General features: G+C 51.8%; 2 protein-coding genes across 4 annotated transcripts; one reads left to right on the forward strand and one right to left on the reverse strand.

Annotated features, from left to right (window-relative positions):
• Positions 1 to 224: 224 nt before the first annotated feature.
• Positions 225 to 11,629, reverse strand: THYN1 (thymocyte nuclear protein 1). 3 transcript variants are annotated; one of them, XM_027721026.2, is made up of 8 exons: positions 11,473 to 11,629; positions 4,524 to 4,592; positions 3,298 to 3,527; positions 2,770 to 2,838; positions 2,056 to 2,148; positions 1,321 to 1,416; positions 555 to 705; positions 225 to 461 (listed from the first exon to the last, which is right to left on the reverse strand). In XM_027721026.2, exons 2-8 carry the CDS (start codon positions 4,564 to 4,566, stop codon positions 415 to 417), a joined length of 729 nt encoding a protein of 242 aa, XP_027576827.1. In that variant the 5' UTR covers positions 4,567 to 4,592; positions 11,473 to 11,629; the 3' UTR covers positions 225 to 414. The 3 variants fall into 3 exon arrangements, with proteins under 3 accessions (XP_027576827.1, XP_027576828.1, XP_027576825.1); XM_027721027.2 differs by lacking the exon at positions 11,473 to 11,629 and adding an exon at positions 5,287 to 5,415; XM_027721024.1 differs by lacking the exon at positions 11,473 to 11,629 and adding an exon at positions 5,306 to 5,414.
• On the forward strand, positions 5,474 to 13,268 carry ACAD8 (acyl-CoA dehydrogenase family member 8). The gene is made up of 11 exons (XM_027721023.2): positions 5,474 to 5,588; positions 6,599 to 6,699; positions 7,087 to 7,256; positions 7,970 to 8,079; positions 8,319 to 8,395; positions 8,647 to 8,784; positions 9,420 to 9,555; positions 9,647 to 9,744; positions 9,964 to 10,116; positions 11,534 to 11,636; positions 12,460 to 13,268. Exons 1-11 carry the CDS (start codon positions 5,507 to 5,509, stop codon positions 12,510 to 12,512), a joined length of 1,221 nt encoding a protein of 406 aa, XP_027576824.1. The 5' UTR covers positions 5,474 to 5,506; the 3' UTR covers positions 12,513 to 13,268.
• The last annotated feature ends 441 nt before the right edge of the window (positions 13,269 to 13,709 follow it).

The following is a 13,709-nucleotide window of genomic DNA, read 5'->3' on the forward strand; positions in this document are numbered from 1 at the left end:
TTTAAGGTCCCTTCCAACCCAGGCCATTCTATGATTCTATTATTCTAAATTTTCTTGTTCTAGACAGAACTTAGTGATACCTTTCTGCAGAAAAATGTCCCTCTGCAGTACATGGAACTGCACTAGATCTGGAATTAAACACCTCAAAGAAGGATGTACCTGTTTGGTCCTTCAAGAGATAAATAGCAGATTTTTTTCCCCTATTAAAAACTGAGAAGCTGCAGTTGATTCCAAAAGGCTTTATTTATTTAAAAATAAGCAAAAATAACAGTGTGTCAGAGTAAGGGACGTGTGGCTGAGAACCGTGTGTGGGCGTGTTCGTGGGGCTGGGGCTGAGCAGGTAAACTTGAGAACTGTGCTGGTTGAGGAGGAGGCATCAGCAGGCTGGGGGGAAGCTGAGCTGCTCTCAGCTCCTTAATGTGGCTTTTCCTCTTCCAGGCTCAAGACAAAATCAAATTGCTCTGCGTTAAAAAGACAGAAAAAGCCATGAGTGGAACTTGAAGGTTCTGTCTCTCCCAGAGGGAACGGCCTCAGGAGTCCAAGGGAGTTCTTACCTTGTGTCAGTGGTTGGATGGAAAGACGTTGCCTTGTGAAGAGCATCATGTCCTTCAGGGGCCCCCCATCTGCTTTGTGTGCCAGGTGGTGAGCCTTGATCTCCGAGAGGGGGATGAACCTCTTCGTCATCCGCACAAACTGCACGTCCACCTGGGCAGGGTGGGCAGCAAAGGAGCAGGGTTGGGGAGGGGTACAGCCTCCAGATGGCACATAACATCTTTGGAGGGGATAAAGGTTTAAAACCGAAGCAAATGACTGATGTGCACCACCTTATCACAGCCTGGAAGCTTTTTTCCTTGCCCGAGGCCAAAAGAACTTCCAGGTGCTCCTGGCAGGTGATCTGCTCACATGGATTAGCACTGTGCAACAGAGTGTGCATTCATGTTGTCACAGACAACAAGTCAGATGTGGGATGGAGCCAGCCCATGATCAGTCCCTTCCCTACAATTTAACGTGCCTCAAAAGCACAGCTTTGTTTGCTGTGGACTGAGATTGGTACTTAAAGATGTTCATTTTCCTAACCCAGAGTTCTGCCATGCAAGGAGGCCAGCTCTGCACCCACATAAGGTTGGAAAATTTAGGGAGATACATTTTGGCAGCCTTTTGGTGGGGATAGGGGGAAAGACACAGAAAATAGGATTGATTTTCTCTTGAGAGAGAAAAAGGCAGCTAGGCCAGGATAGAAGACCAGGATTTGCAATATGATGCAAAGAGGCTTCTCCCTTCACTCAGTTTGCACACAGAGTATTTAGTGCAGTACATTACCATGGACCATTTGGGGTTCTCCTTTCTGCTGGTGGAATCATAGTGGGGATCCTTCTGATCAAACTGTGTGTGATCAGGGTAGGCCTCCTTTACAATCTGGAGCAGAAAGGGGAGAAGAATGAGAGACAAGTTCCCACCAGTTTAAAACAACTGTCAGCAAAGGGTATGAAATGCCCTTTGAAAAAAGCTGTGACTAGACACAAGGAATAATCCGAGTGCAAAAATCAGCCTTGCTTCCCCTGGACTCCATTCTAATGGTGAGATGTGTTTCCCTCACATTTCTTGGGTCGAAGCACTGCAGAACACTCCAGCTGTCAGTGAAGCATCACCTTCTGGAGATAAGGCAGGAAAACATGCAGCAGAGGAAAACTGGGTAGGTGATGATAGTCCTTGTGGTGAGTTGTGCTCTTAGAGAAAAAGCTTTTCTGTGCCCTGGGTTTTATATTAATGCCTTGTGGGCTCAGCTGAACTTAGTGAGTCAGATTTGAATCAGAGTGTGGAGCAACACTTGGCTTGGCTGGGAGTGCCCTGAAATGTCAGCAGGAAAACAGCACTGTGGTTCCATCTCTCTGGGGACAGATGCTTGAGTCAGCCCTGGCCTGCTGAGCTGAGGTGCCCAGGGCTCATTCCCTGCTCAGACTGGACAACTCCTGCACTCCTTTGGTGCTGAGGCACAGGTAAGGAGCTGTTGGATAACCCATCCATTACTACTCCCCCCAAAACACAGACACTCACCTTGACAATGGCCACAATGCCAGGCTCTTTACAGTTACTGTGGTAGAAGAAAGCCTGCTGCCCAATTTTCATGGCTCTCAGGAAATTCCTTGCCTGTCAGGGGCAAACAAGAGACTTTCAGCTCTTCCTATCAAGCTCTCAGGGCTTCATTACAAGCAGCCAGGAACAGGAACTAACAGCAAGAGAGGTAGATGTGCTTCAGAGCTACTCAGATTTTCCTACAGTTGTCATAGAGATGTTTTTGTGTTGGAATTAAAATAAGGAAAAACAAGGCTGAAGAGCAAGATCCTGTTGGTTAGAAAGTGTGTGGGAATTCAACAGCTCAGCCACCCTTGTTCCAAAGACTTAACTTGCTGTTAGCAAACAGGCAGCAGAGCAGATCATGTAGAGGGGGAAGCATATATAGCACAGGGATCATATCTATCTAGTAGGGGAACCACGTGGAATTCCTTTGGAAGAGAAAGCTCTACACTGACAGGGCATATTTGGGCAAGTACAGACTTGCTAAAAGATGTCAATATTGACAGAATATTCCCCAGCCTGAATCTATCCCTGACCTAGAGGCAACTAAGGAGTTTAGACTTTAGACTCCTGCCAAAATGCACCTGTATAAACACACCTCAAAAGGAAATGCTTCAGGAGAGGGAACCACTTATCTGTGGGGGGAGCCACCTTTTTCCTGGTGCTGTTCCAGTGACTCCATGTGCTTCTTACCTGGTAGTTTCTCACTCCATCCCAGCAGGTTGTCTGATTGGGCTGAGCTTTCAAGTCATCAACGCTGAACTGCCAAATGGAATGAAAATCAGGTTAATTCAGGAGGTGTCTGATCCTCACTGTGTCATTGTCTACACTGAGCCTAAACATTTGCTGCTAGTAGCTCCTTCTATTATAATATGAACTTGACACAATTTTTTCTTCCCACAGGGGCTGAAGAAAAGCCTTTGCAAAGGAGGAACACTGCAGTGGTGTAAAGGCAGAGCCTGAAATAGATGCTGCCCCTGTGATGAACAGCCAAGCATCCTGAGGACCTGATTTCCTCTTTTATTACACGTATGAAACCCCAAGGCTGTCACCCTGGAAAAACACAACCTTACATCTTTCTATTTCCAGGAAGACAAACAGGTTTAGAGAAGGAAAAAGCAATCTGAGCTGTCTGGTCCTGCCCCTCTGGTCACCAATGCTCTGGGCAGGGGTGACACTGCTGCTGTGCCCTGCTGAGTAAGGATGGGTGTCAGTGCTTACTTTCACATCCACCCCCTTCTCCAGCCTGCTCTCCGGTTCTGATTTCAGCAGCCAGTGACAATATGTGATCTTGCTTTCCTCCCCACCAGACTCAGATTCTTTTGTCTTCTTCCAGTTCTTCCATCCCGACTTGGAGCTCCCAGCTGGAGGTTTTGCAGACTTCTCTTCCTCCTCCTTATCTGAAGTCTCCTCCTCGGTTTTGGCAATTTTAGCATCAGGCTCTTTTTTATCTTAAAAGAAAGAAGCAAACCGTTCAGGTAAAACACATTTTGTTTCACATTTTTCTGCAATGACTGGTGCTAAAATATTTTTAGTTGTTTAAGCTGGTTTCACCTGACTGCAGCAGAGGTTTGGTGCACCCCAGGTGTTAAGGGTAAGGTAGTAGCATTATGCACCAGTGATTCTGAGTATTTCTAATTTGCATCTGAAATAAGTATATTTTTGTGTGTGTGTGTGTGCAGCATGCACAAATGGAATTTTAAAGTCACAGTTAGTCATTAAAAAAAAAAAAAAAAAAAAGGATAGACCATGTTGCCCACATGAAGTGGAGTTGAAATTTTTTTAATTAATTGCTGAGAAATCAGCTGCAGGCAACAAAGCTGGTTTAGGTGAATCTGGTGAGTAACAGGAACATTCAGCAGAAAAGTAAGCTATTTCTATTCCTGTAGCTGGAAACCTTATCTTAAGCCTCCACTGAGCTACCTGTTCAGAAGGGATTCATATCCCTTGTTTCTTCAGGACCCAGGCAAAAAAAACCCCTCAATTATTAAGAAGTGATTAAAGGGTAAGAAGGTGGTTATTTGTTAGAGTGGATCAAGCAGATGAGTGGCATGGATGAGCCAACTGTGAAATTTTTTTTCATCTTATACTTTTAACACCACATAATGGTGCCTCCAGTGCAAGGTTTTTGCTTTTTTCTTTTCCCATCAGCTTCCTGGCACTACACATACTCTGACTGGCCATCTCTAACGTGTAGGACCTGAAAGCTCTTCATAAATGGGCATGAATTACACATTCCTAGCCAGAATATACATCATTGTCCTTATCACACACCCAGCAGACTTGTCTCAGTCTCGCCTGGGTGCTCAGCCCATTCTACACAGGAAATGCTGTCTGTAAAACATGTGGCTCTGAAAGGCAGACGGTTAATTCGGCTGCCTGTAGTTTCACTACAGCTTGGAACCTCAAATGAGAGATGCTAAATCAGTCAGGATGTCAGCACAGACCTGCTACTGCTCCTTTGTCTCTCTTTCTGCTCGGCCAAGGCATCTCTGGTCTCTTTGAATTATCTTCGCCTGACGAACGAGAGAAGGAGGAGGAATTAAGGAGGAGGAATTACTGCGTATTCAGGCAAGCTGGGAAAAGTAGAGCTGGCTGAGACAGAGCTGTAGGGAGAGTGGAGAGCGAATAAATCTTTCCCTGAGCTCAGCCACTTCCTCTATCAGTGTGAATGCTGGCAGGGGCTGGGGACCGCGCCCTGGGCTGATGGACACCAGCAGCAGGGCTGGATTCCTGCTCCAGAGCCGCTGGAGAACGGTCCCGGAGCCGCGTGGGCTGAGCCAGAGGGGCTGTGCCTCTGGAAAAGGGAGAAGCGCTTCCCTGCGGAGCCCAGCCCCGCACCGGGGGCTCCGGCTCAGCCTGTTGCTCTCCCTGCCTCGCTCGCTGAAGTCCCTCCGGGAATGTCTCCCTTTGCAGACGTCAAACCCCACCCGGACGCGTTTCCGCGTCACCTGCGCCAGGTGACCCTGCGGTGGCAGGGGGGGCTGGACCGGATCACCCCCAGAGGTCCCTCCCGACCCGCACAATCCCGTGCCAAGCGCCGAGCCGGGCGGCCCATCCCCTGCCCCCTCTCTCAGCAGGAGTTCCGCGGCTCTGCGCTGGCCTCCTCCTGCCAGGCCGCCTGGCATCAACTTTTCCACCTCCCATGCCAAGCTTCTCCCCTCCCCTTCCCTCTCTCCCTCCCCCTCTCCCTCTCTCCCTCTCTCCCACCCCCCGAGCTCCCGCTCACCGGCCGCGCCGCTCCCCGGTGCCGGTGCGGGATGAGGATGCTCGGGCTGCGGGAGGAAGCGGTGCCCGCTATGCAAACGCCGGGGCAGGGCCGGCTCCCCTCGCTCCCTCCCCGCTCGGGCGGGCGGTACCGGGGGCAGGACTACAGCTCCCAGCCTGCCCCGCCGGGAGCCGGGAACCGGGAACGGGGACGGCCCCGGCCATGGCCATGGCGTGGCGAGCGGCCCCGCGGGTGGCGGCCCGGCTGGCGCTGGGGCGGCGGGGGATCGCGTCCTGCATCGACCGTAAGGATCCGGGGATGCCCCGATCCCGGGGATGCCCCGATCCCGGCCCCGGCTCCGCCTGCCCGGCCCCCGATATCCCCCCCGGGGATGTCCCCCCGCGGCCCGGGGGGAGGCGGCGTGGGGGAAGATGGAGAGGGGTCGGTGGTCCAAGAACTGTGCCCGCCTGGAGGGATGTGTCCATTCTCCTGCTCTTGTATCCCTGCTCCTTGTGTCCCTGCTCCCTGTGTCCCTGCACAGCCCAGGGCGATGCGAGCTCGGACACCCCGCGGTGGGTAGCCGGCAGTGGAGCAGTGCCCGCAAGGAAAGGTCCTTCACCCTCCCTGTATCTCCCTTACCTTTTTTAGACCCTTCCCGGCAATGGGACAGAACCCACAAGTAAACATCTTTCCCCATCCCTCTCCCCCCCTTACCTTTGTTAGAGCACATCTGCAAAGAAAGGTCTTTCCCTCTCTTTGTACCCCCCTTACCTTTGTTAGACTGTGCCCAGCAGTGGGACAGAACCCACAAGGAAAGGTCCTCCCACCTCCCTGTACCTCCCTTACCTTTGTTAGACCGTCACGGTTTTCCAGGCTTGACAGTGAAATCAAAGAATATCTCAGAAAAGGGGGATTATAAAAAAGAAGGAAAGCGGGTTTTTTGCATGGGCAGACTGATAGGACAAGGGGGAGTGGATTTAAACTGAAAGAGGAGTGATTTAGGTCAGATGTTAGGAAGAAATTCTGGCAGAATTCCAGCTGGCACAGGTTGCCCAGAGAAGCTGTGGCTGCCCCATCCTTGGAAGTGGTCAAGGCCAGGTCAGACGGGGCTTGAAGCAACCTGGGATAGCGTTTGTTTTGTCCTAAGAAAGCCCCTCCCAAAGCCCCCTGATGCTCCTGAGGAACGGAGCAATGGTCTCTGCAGCAGACCCTGAGCTGTTTGCATGAGTTAAGGGGCACTTTGAGGTATAGAAGAGGTGGTTTTGCTGCTTTCCCATAACTGACACATATTACAATCTCTTCCTGCTTTTCCAGCATCTGTCGGACTGACTGAGGATCAGAAGGAATTCCAAAAAGTTGCCCTTGATTTTGCTGCCAAGGAGATGGCTCCTTACATGGCTGAGTGGGATGAAAAGGTATGACAGCCTTGGAGGGCTTGGACTGCTCACTTTTCCCTCCTTTAACGTGTTGTGATCCTTGGGCCTCACCAAGGGGTTCCTGCAATACCTCCTCGGTGCTGTCGTGCCATCTGTAGAGGTGTTCATTGAAGCTGCTGCTGCAGCTGGGGTGGGAAATCATCAGAAATACTTTAAAGCTTTCCTAACCAGGCTATTCCATCGCCTGAAACCCGGATTTACTCCTGAAGATGGAATGTGTCTGCACAGGGAGCCACCTCTCCTTTAACCCACCTGGCCAACTTACGCTCTGCAAGGAGTGTAGGACTGGACTTGGTAGCCCAGGTGTACCAGCAGATTGAACTGATGATGAATATTCACTTGGGATATCTCTGCCTGCCCCAACAGGAAATATTCCCAGTGGAAACCATGCGGAAGGCAGCCCAGCTGGGCTTTGGTGGGATCTACGTGAAACCAGATGTCGGTGGCTCCGGATTGTCACGACTCGACACCTCCATAATCTTTGAGGCTTTATCAACAGGATGCACCAGCACCACTGCTTACATGAGCATCCACAAGTGAGTGTGTCTGCAGAGGGGTGGATGGAAAACACAGCTGCTCTGTGGGCTCCAAATCCAGCTGGAACAGCTTCCTGGGTGCTGCTCATTTAAATATTGAAATTGTGACCTCGAGTAGGCACATCCCTGTGAGGATCCCTGGATGGCAGTAAACAAATAGGCTGCAAGGGATGCCACCAAGAAGTAATTTTAGCTTCGTGGCATGCAAGATGGGATTAAGTTCTGGATTTTGTTCCCTGGTCTCCCATTTAAGCTGTCTATAGATAGTAACTTGTTTGGAAAAAGCCTTTGTGCACTGGCCATACTGTGACAGAGCCCAGAGGCACCACCTGATACCAGGGCCCTGTCCTGCTTGTACAGACATGTCCAGGGACGGGCTCACTTGGCACTGGAAGCTGGAATGGTGATGCCTCCTCCTTCCAGGTGCAGTTTTCTAAGACAGAGTAGGGCTGAGCACTGAGGGGAGCACTGAGGCTGTTACTGCTGTCCCACAGGGCAGTGGGTCTGTGGTGAATGGCAGGTGATCTCCTGGCTTCCAGGACGCCTCATTTTGCCCTGTTTTGAGGTGGAACAATACACTTTCGGGCCTCAGGGCTTATGGCTGAGCCCCGTGGAGCTTTGCTCTGTTCAGCCAGGGATGTTCTTGTGTGACCTGCCTTCCTCCCAGGGCTGTGCTCATACCCTGTAAAGCTGCCCCTTCCCTCCCACTCCAGCATGTGTGTTTGGATGATCGACACCTTTGGCAGCGAGGAGCAGCGCCGCAGGTTCTGCCCATCCCTCTGTAGCATGGAGAAATTTGCCTCTTACTGCCTGACTGAGCCAGGTGAGCATCCTCAACCAGGAAACCACCTCCCTTCCCGTGCTCCTGACACAGTTTAACTGAACATGAACATTGAACAGAGCTGGAGGTGAAAAGTTTCTTTTCGTGTTCATTTGGGAGGTTGGGGAGGGGCAGGTGGGGATTGCTGAGATGCTCGTGGTACAAACTCAGGTGTCTCCTGAGAAGAATTTGTAGGTTCTGCACCCTCTGCTTCACTGGCTGCTTCCTTACCTCTCCAACAGGGAGTGGAAGTGATGCAGCTTCCCTGCTGACCTCAGCTCAGAGGAAAGGGGACACCTATGTCCTGAATGGCTCCAAGGTACCTCTTTGCTCCTCTTAAGGCTGCCTGCACACTGGGGCCTGGGTCTCACTGTCCTTTCCATCCCCTGCTGTCTCCTCTTCTCTGTGCACTCTCCCAAGGCAGGACGTGCTCTGCAGAGCTTTCACCGGAGCCCCTAAATTCCTCCTGGCCGTGGGGTCTTTGCCCCTCCACCTTTGTATCCCAGCTGCTGCTGCAGGCTCAGGGTTGGCACAGGAAAGCCACACTTGTCTCTTTGTGCCCTTCTGCAGGCCTTCATCAGCGGGGGAGGGGACACTGATGTGTACGTGGTCATGTGTCGCACGGGGGGCCCAGGCCCCAAGGGCATCTCCTGCCTGGTGGTGGAGAAGGGCACTCCAGGGCTCAGCTTTGGCAAGAAAGAGAGGAAGGTAAGAGGCTTGGCTTGCCCTTCCTGAGTGCTTGAGGGAAGTGTAGGACAGAGATCACAGAATCACAGAATTTAGGTTGGAAAAGACCTCCAAGATTACTGTGCCTGATGCCCAATTTGTCCCCCGGCCCAGAGCACTGAGTGCCACGGCCAGTCGTTCCTTGGACACCTGCAGGGATGGGGACTCCAAACCTCCCTGGGCAGCCCCTTCCAGTGCCTGACAGCCCTTTCAGTGAAGAAATTCTTCCTGATGTCCAGCCTGAACCCCCACTGGCACAGCTTGAGGCCGTGTCCTCTTGGCCTGAGGAGCTTGTCTGTGCAAAGCATTTGGGATCTCTTCTTGGATGGGACTGGAGTCCCAGCCTGGCATGGCTTTACCAAGCCAAGTCCAGCTTTGGTGAAGTTTGCCAAATACCCATCCCTTTGGTAAGTGAAGGATTTTAGTCTCAGGAGCGTGAAGGTTCATTGGATCTGTGCATTTTCTCAAATACATTCCAGTTTCCACACTGAGGACAAAGCACTCAGAGGCAGCTTGGCAATGACACTGAGGGGTTGAGTGCAGGCTGGGTGGTTCTCTGCAGGAGCTGGAGGTGTGCTGCTCTTCAGGCAGCTGGAAGGTGCTCTGTTTTTTCCCAGGTAGGCTGGAATTCCCAGCCAACTCGGGCTGTGATCTTCGAGGACTGTGCTGTTCCTGTTGGCAACCGTCTGGGAGCCGAGGGGCAGGGCTTCAGCATCGCCATGCAGGGGCTGAATGGAGGCAGGATAAACATCGGTGAGAAGGGCAGGGGTGAAGGGCAGGATCATCCTGATGCTCATCTGAATTGGCTTCATATTCACCCTGGGTCCTTGGCTTCTCCCACCAGCCTCGTGTTCGTTAGGAGCTGCTCATGCCTCCGTCCTCCTGGCTCAGGAACACCTCACTGTCCGCAAACAGTTCGGGGAACCCCTGGCAAACAATCAGGTAACCCTTCCATCAGCCCTGCACCTCTATGCTCTTCCTGACCCTGCTGAACAGGCAGCCAGAGGTGCCATCACTCCCTTCTCAGGGTTTTCCCCGGAGAAGTCAGGAACACGCTTTCCCTGCGGAAGGAAGCGCGTCGGGGCTGGGCGCTGCCTGGGGGCGGGGGGAGCTGTGGTTCAGGCCCCTCTGGGGGTGCTGACCTCGTGCTCCCTGTGGCAGTACCTGCAGTTTGGGCTGGCAGAGATGGCCACGAGGCTGGTGGCGGCGCGGCTGCTGGTCCGGCACGCGGCGCGGGCCCTGCAGGACGGGCGGGAGGACGCGGCCGTGCTCTGCTCCATGGCCAAGCTCTTCGCCACCGACGAGTGCTTCCTGGTAGGTCACTCAAACACCACTTGCTGTCAGAGCTTCTGAGGCCCCCTCTTGGTGACCAGGGTGGCAGGAGGAAGTTTGATGCCATAGAGACCCCGATCCAAGTGTGTTCACTGAGCCTTGTCTAGACAGAAGGACAGGGACCTGTTGGAGCGAGTCCAGAGGAGGCCACCCAGGTGATCAGAGGGATGGAGAGCCACCTCTCCCACAAGGAAAGGCTGAAAGAATTGGGTTTGTTCAGCCTGGAAAAAAGAAGGCTTCGGGGCAACCTAATTGCAGCCTTCCAGGACCTGAGGGAGCCTATGAGAAAGCTGGAAAGGGAATATTTACAAGAGCAGGTAGTGACAAGGGGGAATGGCTTCACATTGAAAGAAGAGGGTTTAGGAAGACATTCTTTAGGAAGACTGTGAGGGTGGGGAGGCCCTGGCACAGGTTGCCCAGAGAAGCTGTGGTTGCCCCATCCCTGGAAATATCCAAGGCCAGGTTGGACAGGGCTTGGAGCAACCTGGGCTGGTGAAAGGTGTCCTTGCCCATGGCAGGAGTTTGAAATGAGATGAGCTTTAAGGAACATTCCAACTCAAACCATGTTATGATTTCAGGACCAGGGTGTTTTTTATAAGACAGAGTTCTCCACCTGTGGATGCTGCAGGATCAGTCTCTCTGAAGTGCTTTCTCTGCTGCTTCCTAAGGGACTGAGAAGGGAGATGGGAGAGGGAGCAGAGCATTTCTATTTTCAAAGGATAATTTCCATGTTGCACGGTGATCGTTCCTAGGTAGCAAGTGGTCTTTCCTAGACCACTGAAAAATACCTGATCACTTCGAAAAACACCTTATTATTTCCATACCTTACCAAAACGTCCCTGAAAAGAGAAAGCAAGAAGGGAGAGAAAAGCAAACCTGCCCCTTGACGCTTCCTAAATCAGGGTAATTCCGAAGCTACTGTGCTTTCTCAGCACTCTGTGTTTTTGCTATTATTGTGCTTTGTATTCCAAATTGACAGATGGGACACACGGAGTCCTGTTTCCATGGAAACCAGCGCCCTCCAGGCCCTATCCCTGAGTGGCCGCCAGGTGGCGATCGGGCGGTTCGGGTTTGCATCCGCAAACCACAGAAATGCAGCAAAAAAGCGCCTTTTTCCCCTAAAAATACCCATTCCTGGGTATTCCCATCCCCGTCCCCGGGTGTTCCCGTGCAATCCTGGCCGCATAAATGTGAAACAGCATTTAGGTAGCGTGACACACTCGAGAGCAGCGCTGATGGGGGCAGAGAGCAGAGCTGTGCTGTCACACCACGGGTTTGGGAGATGAGACTGGGTGACCAGGGAAAAAACCCAATGAGGCCAGGTTCCTGGGGTCTTACCGGGCTTCTGCCACTGCTCTGTCCTCCAGAAGTCACCTCAGCAGCGATGTTCTCCTCTTAGATCTGTAACCAGGCTCTGCAGATGCACGGGGGCTACGGCTACTTGAAGGATTATGCAGTGCAGCAGTTTGTGCGAGACATCAGAGTCCACCAGATCCTGGAAGGTAAGAGACACTCGTACTGCCAGCGACCTGGCAGAGGAGTCAGGAGAGAAAACCCCCTCTGGAGGCCCCCACCTTCCCACATGACTCCGGGATTCTTAGGTTGCAGAGTCCTGGTTTGCTCTGAGCATGAGGTGTCCTGTGTGAGTCCCTTGGCTGGGAGCTCTGGGTGTGTTGGAGCAGTTACTGTCTATTTTAAGAGCCTTACAGCAGAGGAAGATATTTAGTTGTCATGTTAGCAGTGCCTCTGTCCAGTTCCATCCCATTACTCCTCGTCACGTGATGATTCTCCCTAACAATTCCTTTCCTGTGATTCTGGTCTGTCTGCACCCTTTGACATCATGTCTCTAACAGTATCTGGCCTTTTCTAATCTCAGTTTGGCCTCCTCAACATTTTGTTTTTCCTCCTTTGAAATCCCTTCCCCTACAACCAGGGTATCTGATAAGGAACATCCTCCTTCCAACACTGAGTGGGCTTGCAGCCTTTGTGTGTGTTGTAAATGGTAAAGCAGAAAGCTCAGATGTTGGTATAAATCCAGTTCTGCTCGGTGCCTGGTGCCTGCACCCTCCCAATGCCCAAATAAAAGGTAGCACCACCATCTGATAAAAGGCAGCACCACCATCTGAAGCCTTTCCCAAGCAATTTTCTGGCACTCGTCAGCTCTGTTTTGGCCCAACACCTCCTAAATGCCACCTCAGCTGGTGGGAAGAGCTTTTCTGTGCTGTAAACTGCAGATCAGGGGAGAATTCCCTTGGCCTTTTTGGGGGGTAAAATATTGGATTATCTCTTAACTGTCTTTCCTTTCCAACCCTGTCCTGCCTGCAGGTACCAACGAGGTCATGAGGATGATTGTGGCCAGGAGTCTGCTGCAGGGATGAAGCCAGGAACCATTCTCCAGCCTTAAAATTCCTTTGCCTGTTACAGCTCAGCCTGTTTCCCTCCCCTGCTCACCAGCTCTCTCCCTGGGAGTGGAGAGGGGGATCCCCCAGTGGAAACAGTCTTCCTGCCTTATCCCGACGGGAGCACAGCTGGATGGCACAGCTGCACTCTGTGCCTGGCAGAGCTGCTGTCACCAGCCTGGACACATAAATCACAGTTGTGAATACAAGGCTCTGTCTCCAAATCTTGCTCCTGGCCTGTTTGCCACCCCTCCTTTTTGGAAAGAGCAACACCAGACCTGCTGCTCACCTCTGCCAAGCCAGGACTGGAATGGGATCTCAGGCAGAGGTGCAGCCTGACCCCATGGGATCAGTGAAATCTTTAGTTTGAGGGAGTTAATTGCTGTGCTTAAAAACCTGGGTGCTGACAGTGACCCACAGGAACTGCTCTAACCACCTGCAGAGTGCAGTGGCTTTTATCCCAGGAGCAGGATGCAGCATTCCCTCTCTTCCCAGCACACCTTTCCTGATGTCCCCACCACTGCTTGTTCTCCATATTCCCACCACATCTTGGTGCTTAATCTCCAAGAAGCCTTTGCAGCACAAAAGTGCAAATGAAACACGAAGGCTCTGCACAGAAATACTGAACTCTGTTGCCTCATTGCTGTGAGTGGTGTACGGGAAGTAAAATATATGTAAATTAAACTATTTTTCCCCCTCGGGTTTGGAATCAATAAAGCAATGATGGAAATGTTATTGGAGTGTCAACTGTGATGATTTTCTTCTGTGGTATTTCAGGTGTTTAAACAGAGCTATCAGGGAATTTTCGAAGTAGGGGTTGCAAAATAGTTCTGCTGGAGGGTTTTTTAGTTAATGTCTTTATTAACATCTTCAAATCAACCAGCTCCTTCTTTCTCTCAGCAGTACCTGGCAGGGAGGGGAGATGACAGAGCATTAGCAACAGAATCATGGAATGGTTTGGGTTGGAAGGGACCTTAAAGACTATCTCGGGACACCTTCCACTAGAGCAGGTCTGGGCAAAGGTGTTCTTTGATGCAGTGTTTCTGCACAGCAGGAGGCTGTTCCTGGCAGGCCCTGGTGTCTCCTCCCTTGTTTTATGGCACATTGTGCAAAGGGAATTTCTCTCGCAGGGCAGAGGGCAGTTTAGGGTGTGAACACCTGGGGCTCAGCCAGGAA

This window comes from Pipra filicauda, unplaced genomic scaffold (assembly GCF_003945595.2).
Source record: "Pipra filicauda isolate LSUMZ 115617 unplaced genomic scaffold, ASM394559v2 scaffold182_size1470994_pilon, whole genome shotgun sequence".
NCBI lineage: Eukaryota > Metazoa > Chordata > Aves > Passeriformes > Pipridae > Pipra > Pipra filicauda.

Bases quoted from the DNA above. Each gene is read 5' to 3' on its own strand.
- THYN1 (XM_027721026.2), bottom strand. From the start codon at position 4,566: ATGCCTTGGCCGAGCAGAAAGAGAGACAAAGGAGCAGTAGCAG. The intron at 2,149-2,769 runs GTAAGAAGCACA...TGCCCCTGACAG, and splicing joins ATGGAGTGAGAAACTACCAG to GCAAGGAATTTCCTGAGAGC. The intron at 462-554 runs GTAAGAACTCCC...TTTTTAACGCAG, and splicing joins CATCCAACCACTGACACAAG to AGCAATTTGATTTTGTCTTG.
- ACAD8 (XM_027721023.2), top strand. From the start codon at position 5,507: ATGGCCATGGCGTGGCGAGCGGCCCCGCGGGTGGCGGCCCGGCTGGCG. The intron at 10,117-11,533 runs GTAGGTCACTCA...TTCTCCTCTTAG, and splicing joins CCACCGACGAGTGCTTCCTG to ATCTGTAACCAGGCTCTGCA. The intron at 11,637-12,459 runs GTAAGAGACACT...TCCTGCCTGCAG, and splicing joins AGTCCACCAGATCCTGGAAG to GTACCAACGAGGTCATGAGG.